Below are 16,439 nucleotides of genomic sequence, written 5' to 3' on the forward strand. Positions count from 1 at the left end.
ACCCAAGTTTATTGTGCTATGTTCAATTTGACTCTTGAACTTGAGAAGAATTTGTCTGATGAACATAGCTGCACCATTGTTTGGGACATATATGATTTTTATGTCTTGTTGGTGTATGGTTCCTCTGGGCAGCATCCCTTTCTATTAACCTTGGCTTGAAGTCTACTTTATTTGATATGAGGATGAAAACCCCTGCTTGTTTTCATAGTCCAAGTGAGTGGTATGATTTTTCCAACCTTTCACCTTCAATCTGTGTATTATGTCTTTTCCTATCAGATGAGTCTCCTGTAGGCAGCATATTGTTGGGCCTTTTAAAAAAATCCAATCTGCTAGCCTATGTCTTTTGGTTGGTGAGTTTAATCCATTAACATTCAAGTTATTATTGAGACATGGTTTGTATTCCCTGCCATATTTGTTTATTTTTCTTATTTAACTTGATTTTCTTCTTTGATTAGTTTTTCTTTTAGAGTACTATGTCCCTCTGCTGATTTTCATTATTGTTTTTTGTTTCCTCTTTATGGAATATTTTACCAAGGATGTTTTGTAGTGCTGGTTTTCTAGCTATATATTTTTTTTTAATCATGGAATGTTTTTATTTCATCTTCAATTCTAAAGCTTAATTTTGCTGGATACAAGATTCTTGGTTGGCACCCATTTTCTTCCAGGGCTTGATATATGTTGTTCTAGGATCTTCTAGCTTTCAGGGTCTGTGTTGAAAAATTTGCCATTATCCTAATTGGATTTCCCATATATGTAATCTAATTCCTTTCTTCTGTGGTTTTTAAAATTCTCTCCTTATTCTGTATTTTGGGAATTTTCATTATAATGTGTCTTGTTGTGAATCTGTTTTGATTTTGTACATTCGGCGTCCTATAGGCTTCTTGAATTTGGATTTCCAATTCATCATTAGTGTTTGGAAAATTTTCTGATATTATTTCATTGAATAGATTGTTCATTCTTTGGTTTGGAACTCTATGCCTTCCTCTATCTCAATAACAGTTAAATTTGGTCTTTTTATGCTATCCCATATTTCTTGAATGTTCTGCTTATAGTTTCTTACCATTATAACTGTGTGGTCTCTATTCTCTTCAAGATTATATATTTTGTCTTTATTTTCTTATATCCTATCTTCCAAGTGCTCTACTCTGTTGGTGAACTTTTAATTTGGTTTATTATTCCTTTCATTTCAAGAATTTTTTTTTAAGAACCTCTATCTCCCTTTTGAGGTGAACTTTTGCTTCCTGGATTTGTTTATGTAACTCCTTGTCAAAGTGATCCTTCACTGTTTGTATTTGCTCTTTTATATTTACCTTGCATTCACAGAACATTTTAACCATGCACATTCTAAACTCCTTCTCTATCATATCTTCTGCTGTGGCTGCCAATGATTCTAATGATGTGGAGTCTTCATTTGTTTGGGGCACTTTCTTTCCTTGTCTTTTCATGTTGCTCTTGTGTCTTCCTTTCTAGCTCTGTGGGTCTAGATTGTTTTTGTTTTTACCCTACAGGTTTGTAGTGCTCTTAAAGGGTTCCAAGACCTCTTCTTTGTGGGGAAGGACAATGTTCACAGATCCCAATATCAACAATATACCACCTATGAACAATTTGTTGTTATTAAGACAATTACAGTTTAGTCTTGATGTACAGAAATACTGGATGCAATTATTATCTAAAATATAATCGATAGTTTTGTAAAAAGGTTTAGAGTTTCTGACAGTGGACAATAAACTGGGAGTGGGGCTTAGGACGATATGCTGAGGACATAGGATGTGACAATATAGAGTTAATATTTCTTGGGTAGTATGAAGGAGAAATCTAGTGAAGAGGGTTAGTAGCAAGAGAATAGACAGGAAGTAATTTAGTGTAGGCCAGTATGTGGAATGACAGTAGAGTACATAAACCAAACACACATATGTATTTAGAAAAATACAGATGTTAAAACAGTAAAATATGGAGGGGGAAAGGAAAATGAAATAATAAAAAAGGAAAAGAAAAAAAAGCATATACAACACTTCTATATTATATTATTCAGATGACTCTGTCCTCAAAGTCCTGTTTTATGCAAAGTTCTTGGTTTCACATATATTTGGGATGTGAGAGCTGGAGGATGGAGCAGTAGAAGAGAAAAAACAAACAAACAAAAAACTTGAAGAAGAAACCAGGGTTGTGGTTAGTTTAAAGATCAGAATCTTTCCTGCATCTCTTCTCATCCAGTAGGTAGAGTCTTCTGTTGTAAGCTGGTGTCTCTGCCCTCAGATGGTGGAGGTAACCAGGGTGTGAAGACTGGTCCTGGCTCAGGGCATCTGGATGAGGGGAGTGGCACCTACAGTCCTTGCAGAAACACTGCACCTCATAGGTCTCTTTTTGGGACCACTTGCTCATATGACTTGAGCCCCCGGTAATATCTCCCTCTCTTACCTGGAGATTTTCCAGTTCCTATTCTCTCCCTCTCCCCTAGCAGTTGCCAACTGAGGAAACTCTCAAACCCTGGCTCCCATGGGCAGCTCCCTGGTTGCACTGGACACCTCTGTTGGGCAGCTACCATGTTGGGTTACTGCCACTGTGGAGGGGGAAAGGTTGGAAACCTAGTACCTGGCTACTGGAGCTGGAGATTCCATCTGGGAACTGCCCCCAGCTAAATGGAGAGAATGTTAAGTCAAGATGGCGGTGGTCTGCTTTCAGTGCTGGGGTGTCTGGTAAGGTGGGGGGAGCCCGGGAGATGGTGGTGTGCTGTGGGTAGGTAGCAGCTGAGTGACTTGCGTGGGAGTGGATTGAAGTCTTGGCGATCTGCAGATGTGTTGATAGGTGATTCTGCTAAGGTGCTCGCTGGCTGCGTCTTGCATGGGCTAGAACTTCAGGCTTTGGGTCCTGCTCCAATGTCGGGCATCCTACTCCAACACTGAGGTCTGGAGCCCTGCATGGGGTCACAGGGCTGGTGATGTCTGAGGAGAGCAGCTGGATAGGGGACTTCTAACACTGTCTGAGATGCTGTATTCCCACAAGAGGAGATCTGCAGGTGCAGTGGTCAGGGGCATGGCGCCGCTCACTCCCTTCTGGCCGCCATGTTTTGTATATTTAGTTCTTAAGTGAGTTTAATTCCATTAAGTTTGCAAGAAAAAACAGTCCTTAAATATGCGTGTGTATTTAAATTGTTTTTTATTTATTTTTAAAGATTATTAAGTTTCAATCCCACCTATAAAAGTAACAAAGTTTATTTTTAAAGAAAATTATTCCACAGACTTAATTTAACATCCCAATTGTCAACAATTAATCATAGGTCTGTTCTTAAAAATACTATTTTCATAGTTTTTAAAAATTGTCAAAAAACTTATCTTAAATATCAGGTAGTTAAAAAACAGTGTTAATTATAACAATATCACTAGGATTCAATACGAAGCTAATATGAACCAAACTCTAAAACTTTAAGCTGTATGTTCTGTTTGCTTCTAATTTAAGAAAGAAATATATGCTAATATCAAAGAAAGCTATGACACTACCAACAGACACATATTCAGGAAAGTGATAATAGTTTATCTGCGATCATTTTATATTTATATTAACTAATTATACTTTATGTATTTTTTCAATCATTCTCTATAATGATATTTCAAGACATATCCTTGGTAATTCTCAATGTAAAAAAAAAAAGTTCAAATTTTGTATTTGTGACTAAAAGAGATAATTTCAATTACTTCTAGAGCTATAAATTGTATAGGTGTTAAACCATAAAAAAGCAGATTTTTCAACAATGGTTTGTCTTTGTAGAGTAATTAAATGTAAACTACTACTAGAAGAGCATATTTTTAAAAAAAAAACTTATAATCCTTAATTTATTATATCTATATGAATGATACAAAGTAATACATTATGTTTTCTGAAACCATACCCATTTATCATGACATTGCAGAATAATTTGAGCTATTTTTTTATTTTTAAACAGCCATTGAATATAGTGTACTGATATGTTTTATTTCCCAAGCTACTTGGACATGGTGTGTGGTTTTTACATCAATCCAGAGTAACCAGAAGTTATTTTCCATGAGAAACAATAACAAATGTAATTGACAAATGGTGTTTGCTAGTGGAAACAACATTGCATTATTTTCTAATAATGAGGCAGCTAGCATATAACTACTGATCAAAGTCTACAAATTAAAAAACAAAGTAGCAGAGTACGTTTGTTTTAACTAAAGCTGGATAATTCTCAGGCCATGAGAAAAACTCCAATTCACTTGTAATAAGCCCCAAAATGGTGGAGCTCTATTTAAGTCTGATACATTCTGTAGAAAGGTCAGGCAGGCAGCCAAAGCCAATTATTTTCCTATAGTTGGGCCCACACTGATTTTTATACTTGAGTTCCTTAGTGGGTGGACTACAGAATTTGTTTTCATCTGAGACTTACCTATAGTAGAGTAGATAGAAAAGGGACACTGCCAAACCAAAGTGTCCATGAATAATTGCTAAAAATGGAGAAATGGAAGTGACTTCCTTCCCAAAAGGACCCATTAGAAATCATAAAAACAAAGATTTGTATAACTAAAATGTGGATTTTTTGGAAAATAGAAAGTGTTATATGTCATCTTGGGATAAGTTATTTTTCTATTAGTTTGTGTGAAATTCTTCTCCATAGTCATAAAATGTGTGTTGAGCTATGCCTCTAAACCTGTAAAGGATGTCAGCTGTTGAAATGGGAGAGAATGATGAATTTGGTTCCATAAATATTCACATTTATGTTTAAAATTAAGCAAAATTTCTATTAAAGTATGTCAATATCTGACCCTATAACTTGGGTTAAAATTTCTCATCATCATTGTAATTCAACCAAATGTTCTATTTGGTTAAACCATAATTGAGAAAATTAACGCAGAATTGTGGACAAAAACAAAACAAAACATAATAGAACTACGTAAGTCACCCAATCTCCCAACCTGTCGCCATGGGCAAAACGTGTGACTTAAACAGTTCAGGGGGAGAAATAAAAATTGACCATGAATTTCTGCACTTTACAATGCTTTAGTCACTCAAATCACTCAATACAACTTCACTCTATAGGTTCTTAATCAAGAAAATGACAATTCTTAATGTTAGGCACTGAAATAGACATAATCAATTCACAGCAAACCATTCTAGATAAATTAATCCAAGGCAAACCATTCTAGATTAATTAATTCACAGCAAACAATTCTAGATTAATTAACTCTAAGCACTGCAAACACACTTAATCATGACAGGCTCATAACAGACATTCCCTCTGCATACTAAGTTCAAGTGTCAGATCAAAAGTCTCAAGCCTTGGGGTTTAAGTTCAGGAGATGCACACACACTGAGACTGTGATGATCAGATCTGGAACCAATGTAGGCTTCTCCTGGGGTGGAGTTGATGGGTGGTCAGTTGAGGAGGGGCTCTCATAGGGAGAAGTTGTGGCTCTCACCAGGGTCAAGATGTGGCTGTAGAGTTTGAGAGCAGTGAGGACCATGTAGAGGATAAGGCAAAAAATGACAAGTGATGGTATGTCAGTCCAGGTCTTCTTAGGCTCTCCAGCTTGTGTGCATCAGTGGCTGGCTGAATGTCTGTTCATTTGCTTCATAATTTATACTAAATTAACTGGGTGATGATTGTAAGCAGGTAGTGTGTGGCCAGTTAAACTAGGTTACTGGGGGCATGATTTTACATTTATATTTTTTCCCTGATGAGCAGAGTTATCTCTCTGCTTCCTTGTTACCATGTCCTGAGCTGCTTTTCTCTGCCACAAACTTCTCTCATGGCGTTCTGCCTCACCTTAGACCCAGAGCTATGCTGTGGCATCACCTGTCTAGGAACTGAGACTTTTGTAACCATGAAATGAAATCAACTTTTCTTCTTTTAGGTTATTCTTGTCAGGTATTTTGGCCACAGCAACAACAATAACGAAAATAACCCCCCCCCAACCAACAGACTAAAATAGAAATAGGTACCTAGAAATAGGATCTTTATGAAGACCAAAATGGCTGTGTGATTCAGAAGACTAAACTGGTTTGCAGACAGTAAAGACAGAGCACATAAATTTTCAGAGGAAGAATGGTACTCTTTTGGAAATAACACTAGAGGCCATTCATGTTATGCTCCGGCAATGAAATTGGCTATATTTTGTCATGTTCTGAGACTTTCTCTGATAATTAATTTCGAGGTGATAAATTAATCAGACAATGGAAATTTTAGGGCATCATATCCTTCGGGGTGGCATGGTTATTGCTAGCAACTTAGCCAAGTTTATCATGATAATCAGGAGCAAAAAGCAGAGCATAAAGACCTGAAAAACCTGCAGTTTGGCCTTAAAACTGAGAGTAAAATTAAATCTAAAGACGTTATGATTGTCAAAGAGATTATAGCTACTTAAGAAATGCAAAGTACTGTGTCCTAAAACAATAAGAAGGATATCTTGAGGGCTTCCTGGGATTGGAAAGTTCACACCTATCTTAGATTAAATGGTTTAAAAGCAAAAATTCCTTTGAAACTATGGAGGCACTGTTTTTTACAAGGGAGTGGGAGTGTCTAGGAAGTTTTTCATCGGGTTCAGCAGTCCAGGCAGTCAGAAGCTGCTGCAACCATAGTACCAGAAAGCTTGGCTACTATTTGACAGGGTGGCAGACCTTGGTGTCAACCACATGGTGCTGATTCTGCAGGAATTCAGTGTGCTGGTGTTGGGATCATAGAAGTATTTAAATAGTTTCAAAGAAACTATTGGGTGGGACAGCTAAAGAATAGTACGGTCAACATTACTGCAGGTAGCCCCTAAGTGGACAATCTGTGAAGATATGAGAAGAAAACCAAAACTGCAAGTGGAGAAACCCCATTATTAAGAGATGCCAGTAACATGGGTCATCTGACAATGAGTGCTACAAGAATTGAGCAAAGACAATTTCAAGAAACAGGCCATGTGGGTGGTAACCAGCAAAGCCATATGGATATAGATACAGAGTCCTTTGGGGAGATTAGGATGCCCTGTTCCCCAGATGCTGGCTGTGGAGCTACAGGACTTGTTTCCCCAGTTGGATTTTGTTCTTCTTCCATCTCTTCTATCTATGACCCTATTTCTCACTTTTGGAATGAAAATATTTACTCTGTGACTTCATATATTCTATATATGCAACTTGTTTTTGATCTGTATAGGGGAAGACAATGAAGAGTTTGCCTTGAGTCTCAGAGACTTTGAATGTGAACTAGATTTGGGGCAGTGCTTGGAACTGTTCAAACTGTGGGGACTCTTAGACTAGATGTATTTTGCATTGTAAGATGAGCATGAGCTTTTGGGGGACAAGGGCAGAATGTTGTGGTTTTATTATGAGGTATACTCCTAAAACTCATTTGTGATACAATGCAAGAATATTCAGAAGTGAAATTATTAGATCATGAGAGCTATAAACTAAGCAGCAGCAGCAGGCTTACTCCACTCATGGATTCACAAGTGATAACTGTAGGTAAATAGAACATGGCTGACTTTGGGATTTATTTTGTCCCTTCTTAAAAAGGGTTTACAAGTGATCCAGCCATTTGAGCTTTTTGGAGTGTATGATCACCATTGGTGTCATACTTCAAATATTTGATAGCATTCAATACTCATGCCATCACCATCATGTTCCATCTTCTTTTTCACTAGAAGTTGTTTTTATTGTTTTTGCTGTTCTCCTTTTTCTTCTTCTTCTTCTTCTTCTTCTTCTTCTTCTTCTTATTATTATTATTATTATTATCATCATCATCATCATCATCATCAATTCAATTTCATGGTAGGTCTGTTTAGATTTTCTATTCATTATTTAGTTTTAGTATCTTGTAAGTTTCTAGATACTTGCACATTTCTTCTAGGGTATTCGATTTCTTTGCATCTGATCCATTTGGTTCCTGTGGTATCAGGTGAAATGATGTTTGTCTCCTCTTTCATTTTAGAGGTTATTATTTGATACTTCGTTCTTCTTACAGTAGGCTAAAGTTTGTGAATTTCATTTATTTTATTTAAAAAATAACTCAGTGTCATTGATCTTTAATTAATTTATTTTTTTGCCCCAATATTTATTATTATTTCTACATATTTTGTTTTTCACCTTAAATTGTTCTTCTTTTTCTGGTTCTTTGAGGTATAACATAAGTTATTTACTTGATAACTTTCTTTATTCTTAACTTCAGTATTTACTGCTGTATACTTTCCTTTTAGAACTGTTTTAGTGTATAACGTAAATTTTTATATGGTGTGTTTCTATTTTAATTTGTCAAAAGATAGCTGCCCAAACTTTTGTCTCCACTGTGAGAAGGAAGCCCTTCAAATATTTTCCCAGTGTGTCACATGACCTTGAAATATATAACTCAGGGATGGATACCTCTCAGAATCTTACTTCTGTATTGCAAAGTAGAACATGAGTATCAAGTCTCTCAATTCTTTCAGTGATTTTCTTGAGACTTGGATGAACAACTTATATTGATCTGAGATTTCTGTCCCTTCTTTTACCATTGTGACAAATTTTGACTCAGTCTTTGCAATAGAACCAGTCAGTATGTAATAAACACAATTTATATAACTTGATGTGAGCATACTCTGTCATACTGGATTCAGATAAATGGGAAAGTAGTACATGCTGGGCATAAACTGTAACCCTGAGTGAAATAGGCATAAATGCATGTGCTCATTTTTTTTCTGATGGTTGAAATAGAGATAATCTTTGCTATTCCATGTAATAAGAGTCTTCTCTTGGGATTGGTAACTAGCAAACCTGCTTTGCAAATTCTCTTCATTTAGTTCTTCTTTAATTCATTGTTTTTCAAGAATATGCTGTTTAATTTCCACTGATATTTTCCAATTTTATTCTTTTTATTGTTTTTTTTCTTCATTTATCTTACCATGCAGGTCAGCAATATTACTTTAATGTTTTCAATTTTCTTAAATTTTCTAAGTCTGGTTTTATAACCTAACATATAATCTATTTAGGAGTATTTGTTGCATATAAATTGAAAAAAAAATGTTGTTTTAATGTAATCTTCTGCATGTATTTGATAAACCAATTTTATCTATATTGTTATTCAGATTCAATATTTCTATATTGATTTTTCTTTCTAGATGATCCAGCCATAGTTGAGAGTTATTATTGAAGTACCCTACTACTATTATCTTGCTGCCCATTTCTTCCTTCAGTTCTGCTAATACATATTATATACATTTAGGAGAACTAGTGTTGGGTGCATTTACATTTACAATGGTTATGACTCCTTTACAAATTGACCCCTTTATCATTACTCCTCATGAGAATTTCTGACTCAGCTATTGTCTAATAAAAGATATGACTTCTTTCTTTTTGGTTTTCATTTGTGTTTCTTGACATTCTGCCTATAATTTACTTAAAGAAAGTATCCTGTAGGTAAAATACAGTCAGGTCATTTTGTTTAACCCATTCACACATAATGGCATGGCACTGGCATTAAGACAGATATATAGTTCAATGGAACAGAACAAGGAACCCAAAATGAATTTGGAGTCAATGAATCTCTGAAAAAGATGCCATAGGGGCAATGGGACAGAAAAAAAAAATCTCTTTTTAAATAATCATAATTAGGCATTGGCCCTCAATGGCCGCTGCCTCGCTGCGCCGCTGGGAAGGAGAGTGATATCGGAGGAGCAGTCAGGAGGCGGCCTGGTAGAAATGCCGCAGATGGCCTCCAGGGCCACGATCCAAAGGAACCAGAGCGATTGAGGAAGCTGTTTATTGGTGGTCTGAGCTTTGAAACTACAGATGATAGTTTAAGAGAACATTTTGAGAAATGGGGCACACTCACAGATTGTGTGGTAATGAGAGAACCCCAAACAAAACGTTCCAGGGACTTTGGTTTTGTGACTTACTCTTGTGTTGAACAGGTGGATGCAGCAATGTGTGCTTGGCCACACAAGGTTGATGGGCATGTAGTGGAACCGAAGAGAGCTGTTTCTAGAGAGGATTCTGTAAAGCCTGGTGCCCATCTAACAGTGAAGAAAATTTTTGTTGGTATTAAAGAAGATACAGAAGAATATAATTTGAGAGATTACTTTGAAAAATATGGCAAGATTGAAACCATAGAAGTTATGGAAGACAGGCAGAGTGGGAAAAAGTGAGGAATTCCTTGTGTAACTTTTGATGATCATGATACAGTTGACAAAATTGTTTTTCAGAAATACCACACTATTAATGTGCATAATTGTGAAGTGAAAAAGGCCCTTTCTAAACAAGAGATGCAGTCTGCTGGATCACAAAGAGGTTGTGGAGGTGGATCTGGCAACTTTATGGGTCATGGAGGAAACTTTGGAGGTGGTGGAGGTAACTTTGGCCGTGGTGGTGGAAACTTTGGTGGAAGAGGAGGCTATGGTGGTGGAGGTTGTGGCAGCAGAGGTAGTTACGGAGGAGGTAATAGTGGATATAATGGATTTGGAGGTGATGGTGGCAACTATGGTGGTGGTCCTGGGTATAGTAGTAGAGGAGATTGTGGTGGTGGTGGACCAGGATATGGAAACCAAGGTGGTGGATATGGTGGTGGAAGAGGATATGATGATTACAATGAAGGAGGAAATTTTGGTGGTGGTAACTATGGTGGTGGTGGGAACTATAATGATTTTGGAAATTACAGTGGACAACAGCAATCAAATTATGGACCCATGAAGGCAGGCAGTTTTGGTGGAAGAAGCTCTGGCAGTCCCTATGGTGGTGGTAATGGATCTGGTGGTGGAAGTGGTGGATATGGTAGCAGAAGGTTTTAAAAATAGCAGAAAAGGGCTAAGTTCTTAGCAGGAGAGAGAGCGAGGAGTTGTCAGGAAAGCTGCAGGTTACTTTGAGACAGTCATCCCAAATGCATTAGAGGAACTGTAAAAATCTGCCACAGAAGGAACGATGATCCATAGTCAGAAAAGTTACTGAAGCTTAAACAGGAAACCCTTCTTGTTCAGGACTGTCATAACCACAGTTTGCAAAAAGTGCAGCTATTGATTAATGCAATGTAGTGTCAATTAGATGTACATTCCTGAGGTCTTTTATCTGTTGTAGCTTTGTCTTTTTCTTTTCATTACATCAGGTATATTGCCCTGTAAATTGTGGTAGTGGTACCAGGAATAAAAAATTAAGAAATTTTTAACTTTTCAAAAAATTCGTATTTAAAAAAACTAATATCCATATGCAAAAGAATATAATTATACTAGCATATCATATATAAGAATCAGTCTAAAATTGATTAAAAACAAATATAGGACCTGAAACTAAAATTATTAGAAGATAACAGGGAAAAAAGCTTTATACTGGTATGGAAAATAACTTATTGGGTATAATTCCAGAAGCACAGGCAATAAAATAAGAAAATCTAAAAAGGATTATAAGAAATAAAATAAAATTCTGCAGATCCAATGAGAGCAATTAACAGATTGATAGATAGCCAGAGGAATGAGAAATGAAAAAAAAAATGCAAATAAAAGCACTGGCCAAAGAACCTGGACAGATATTTATAAATAAGTAAATAAAGCAAGTAGCCCAACAATATATGAAAAAAAAATTCAGAATCACTAATCATCTGGGAATCACAAATAAAAAACACAATGTGATATTCACATGGCTCCCCAGTTGCCAAGCCCTGCATCTGGCGTACTAGTACCATATGGTGGAATATGATGCAGTACAGTGGCAGCCTGGGTAGGTCAGAGCACACACTGGCAAGCAGGTCCTAAAACTACATGGAGCCTGCCATACAGGCCCAGAGAGCCAGCACACAGGCACACCTGCAGACCTGTGATCCTTTAGGGACAGGCCTAAAATGGATATGGAGCCCACTCCACGCATCCCAAGACCTCAACCTCCCATTTCCTGACCAGCCTTGAGAAAATGAAAGGGGGACAGATTTGAATGAAAGTTGAGACTCAAGATTTAACCAATAGTGTTAGTAAAGCTCCAAGCCCTAATTTTTGTAAATTTGTACCAATAGTAGTGAACCAAGTGCTATAAACCCCCTAAAATAGAATACTTAGAAGAAGAAAATCTGATATTGGGTCCCCTCTTGTATTTCAAGAGTTCTGTTTCTGTTCTTCAATATATCCAACCATTATACTCACTCTTTGAATTTTGTGGATTTCATTCTTTGAATTCACAAGACAAGAAACCAGAAAGAAGAAGAAATTGAAGATGAGCTGCTGGGTCTGCTGCTATACTGGAGGGCATGACCTACCATTAAGAGCAGCAACACTTATGAGCTACAGAGAACTGCAGATTGTGCAGCCCCGGCCTGGTTGCTGAAGCATAAATAGAGTTTCACCTCAAAATTCTAGTTTGAAGATCACTTTGTACCTGTTAAAATGGTCTCTAACAAAATGTACAAAAGATAGTAAGTATTATCAGGATATAAAGGAAAGATAATATTTGCCTACTGTGGTGGTGCACACCTCTAATCCAAGATACTTTGGAGTCTGAGGCAGGAGCATTACAAATTTGAGGCCAACGCAGGCAATTTAGCAAAACTCTGTTTCAAAATAAAAATTTTAGAGAAGACTGGAAATGTAGTTGAGTGGTAGAAAATGAAAAGGGATCACTTACACACTGTTGATGGCAATGAAAATTGGCACATACATCATGGAAAAAATGTGGAGATAGCTCAAAAATTTAAAAACTGTACTACCACAACAATTAGGAAATCCATCTACTGAGTATATATCCAAAGAAATTAAATTGGTATGTGGAGGGAGGGGATATCTACAATCCCATGTGTATTTTAGCATTATTCATGGAATCAAAGAAATTGTTCATCAATGAATAAAAGGATAAGAAAAATATGTTTTATATATACAATGTAATGTTATTCAGCCACAAAATAGAAGGAAATTTTGTCGTCTCAAATGAATGGCAGATACTAGGAAAAGTGAAATAAATCAGGAACAGAATTAAAAATACTGTATTATCTCGCTCATATGAGGATGATAAAAACGTTGATTCCAAGAAGCAAGGGATAAATCGGTTACCAGATGGAAATGCATTCACAGGGGTGAGAAGGATTGGAAGGATTTTAGTTAGGATATATAGTTGTAGTGAAATAGAAGGAATATGTTTAAGAGATCTATTCATCAACATAGTAACTACAGCTAATGATAATATATTATATTTCTGAAAAATGCAAATAAAGTGGATATATTAATTATTCTTAATAGAAAATAACAACTCTAAGAGATAATGCATATGCTATTTACCTAAATTGAGATTATTAATTCCATAATATATAAATGCTTCAAAACATCTTGCTTTATATTATACATTAATATAAATTTTTCCATGTAAAAACATAAATGTAAATATATATATGAAGAAATAAAAACCCAAGATCACTCACTATTTGAAATTTTCTGTGTTTAATTAAATCTGCAACAAAAACTATAATCATAAGGATTAATTATTTCCAGGATTAAACAGAATTTTGCCCAGTAGAGTGAAAATGAAGAAAAACAATTATCTGTAGAGTAGCTAGCTATTCTAAATAAAATAAGAAAGTAAAATGAAACAATTACTAAATCTACAGGATTAGAGGCACAGTTGAATGCATATGGTACAAAAAATATGACTTATTTGCTTCCTTCTGATAGAATTTCTTACATAGTAATGAAAGAAGTTACCTTCAATGGTCCTTTTTCAATCTATATGGGTCTTCTGTTGAGGAGGCATCAAAATTAAGTAAAGATTTTATACAATGATCATGTATAAATCAAAAGGATTATGAGTCTGGACAAATTGGGTCAGAATTTCTGTATTATATTTCTCTGAATCACATTTGCCTCTTGTCATCTTCCTCTCTAATTTCATCCTCTCCCTCAGCCCAACAAACCAAAGTATGTATTGAATTTGTGACTGGTGTTTTAGAAATATATCAGATTTGAAATTATGAGTATCAATTTCCTTTACTTTTTGTTAAATTCTTATAGCACTGTGGACAAAATTTCTGTACCTATGACTGCATATGTGAAAACCAATAAAAGTCATTTTAGAAGATAATTTTTTCTCCTTTAACATGTTATGAGAAGCATTTTCATAGTTCTAAGTTATATTAACTAGCCCAATATTTTCTTTAAATCTGTTTTTCTTGTAAAATATTCTGTTTTACAGTTTTCAAGGGAATTTAATAAAATTAATCTAGTCAAAGGTAAATGTCCCTTTTCAAAGATTAAACACCAATTTCTGTAACATATGGACTAATGATGAAAAATTAGAATGATGTGTCAGCTATTACCTTGATCCATTATGATACAAAGAAAAACCATGAGTTTGAAATTTATAGCTTTAAACTCCCCAGGAATATTTTAAAGTTCAACCCTGAGGCAATCAGCTGAGATGATACTATAAAGTTTTGCTTCTCAAGTTTCCAGTCTTTTATCTGCTGATTCCATTTTGAGTTCTGCTTCTTGCTAAGGATTAGAGAAGATGGTTATTTCCATGGTTGTCATTTGCAGAACCTTCCAGTAACTTAATGTTAAGTGCAAATTGTTATTATAAAGGACAAAGAACAATTGATTGGGAGAATTTAGGGGCAGAAGGAAAGGCTATTATTATTAGCATAGAGTGTGGTCAGAGGCTCATACTTTGATGATAGGAAGCAGTTTAAAAGAGGAATCACTATATCGGATTCAGCTATAGAATAAGAACCAATCTCATTCAGCGTCTGTCATATTCACACTTCTATTCATTCACATTGAAATTGAAAATTAGTGTCTTTAGAATTAAACATTGTAGGATTTTGTTTTTTAACGTTTTGGAAACAGATTATTAGTGTAAACCTGTTTTTTTGTTTTGTTTTTTGTTTTGTTTATGGTTCTAGGGTCTGAAATCAAAGATTCCTATCACTTTGCTTCATCTCATCCCCTTTTATTTTTTTTTTTATTTTTAGTCAGAATCTCCTTAATTGTCTGAACTTTCAAGTCTTCCTACCTAATATTCATGAATAGCTAGGGTTACAGGCATGGGTCACTGCATATAACTCTTCAAAAAGTGAAATATGTAGACAGAAAGCATGATCATCCTAACATACCTACAAGAAAAGAAATATAAAATAATTCAGATTACTATTTAGCAATAGAATTATAAAGAAAACATTAATTAATTTTATTATAGATATAATTACATGTTGTTAATTTTATGTGATTTTGGTTTCACATTATGATATTTTTTAGTTTTTTTTTTTTTTTTTGATGGGGGAAGTACTGGAGATTGAACTCAGAGGCAGTCAGCCACTGAGACACATCCCCAGCCCTATTTTGTATCACTGAAATTTGCTTATTCCTCACTTTTGCTAAAGCTGGGTTTGAACTCTCAATCCTCCTGATTCAGCCTCTCAATCCACTAGGATTAGAAGTATGTGCCACCATGCCAGCAATGTTTGACTTTATAAAAGACACATGGATAGGGCCCAAAATGGATTTCTTCATAAACCAAAATTTTATGCCCCACTTCATTTATATCATGATAAGTATTTTATGACTCTGAAACTAATAAAAGAACTTTTTACACACGGAGATGTAATCTTTTACACATGGTAAGATTATGACTTCTATTTCTGATCTTACAGTTTTCAGTTAAGTTTTGTACAACATAAAAAAGCAATTATTTCAATATTATGATTGTGCTATTAGTATAGATATACTTCTCTAAATGGAGACATTAAACTTCAATTAAGTTTATACCACTAGAATATTGAATTGATAAAGATTCAACTTTTAATTTACCGAATTTTTGGTTTTATTTAAAAGAATTTGTTGTTCTCGAAGAAATTTGAAATTATTTATTTTTTAATGAAATTCTTAGTAAAAGCAAGAGTGATAAACTCATACACTGATATACACACAGTCATAAATGACTATTAAATTACATTAAATATAGAGCTGGATCAATTATCATTGATGATTAACCTTACCTGACATTTATTTTTCTTTGAGATAATGGCTAATGATGCTAAAGGATTTCCTAGAACAACAAAAAATTTTAAAACATACAAAATAGGAAATCAATTTAAATATTTTTTATGCAATAATTAAAGGTATTTGAAATTTATTATATATAATAAATATAAAAACTTATATATAATGTTTAGAATGTTCTTTATAAGTTTCAGGCTAAGCCATGAGTGGGTAGAGCAGAACCCCACATGTATTGGGAAGATCCTTTTAACATTATTTACTTAAAATTACATAAAAGAAAATTCATGTATTTTCCTGCTAAAAAAAAATAACCCAGCTAATACTTCTACAGTTAGTATGCTAGGAAAATAGCATTAATTTTTCCGCAAATAAGCTTTTTGTTTTGTCATATTTGTTGAGTACTAGGGATTGGAACAAGACCTTGCACATTCTAAGCAAGTACTCTACCACTGACATACATTCCTAGACATTTATGAAAATTTTATTTGGAGACAAGTTCTCACTAAGTTTCCCAGA

At 34.9% G+C, this 16,439-nt stretch overlaps 1 protein-coding gene across 1 annotated transcript; it reads left to right on the top strand.

The window, feature by feature from the left end:
- The first annotated feature begins 6,854 nt into the window (after positions 1-6,854).
- On the top strand, positions 6,855-11,024 carry LOC124108125 (heterogeneous nuclear ribonucleoprotein A3-like). The gene is given in 2 exon segments (XM_046466470.2): positions 6,855-6,924; positions 9,580-11,024. Coding segments are annotated over 2 exon segments (1,242 nt in total). The 3' UTR covers positions 10,752-11,024.
- The last annotated feature ends 5,415 nt before the right edge of the window (positions 11,025-16,439 follow it).

This window comes from Marmota monax, unplaced genomic scaffold (assembly GCF_021218885.2).
Source record: "Marmota monax isolate L192 unplaced genomic scaffold, Marmota_monax_Labrador192_F-V1.1 WCK01_AAM20220418_F8-fsc00049, whole genome shotgun sequence".
Lineage (NCBI taxonomy): Eukaryota > Metazoa > Chordata > Mammalia > Rodentia > Sciuridae > Marmota > Marmota monax.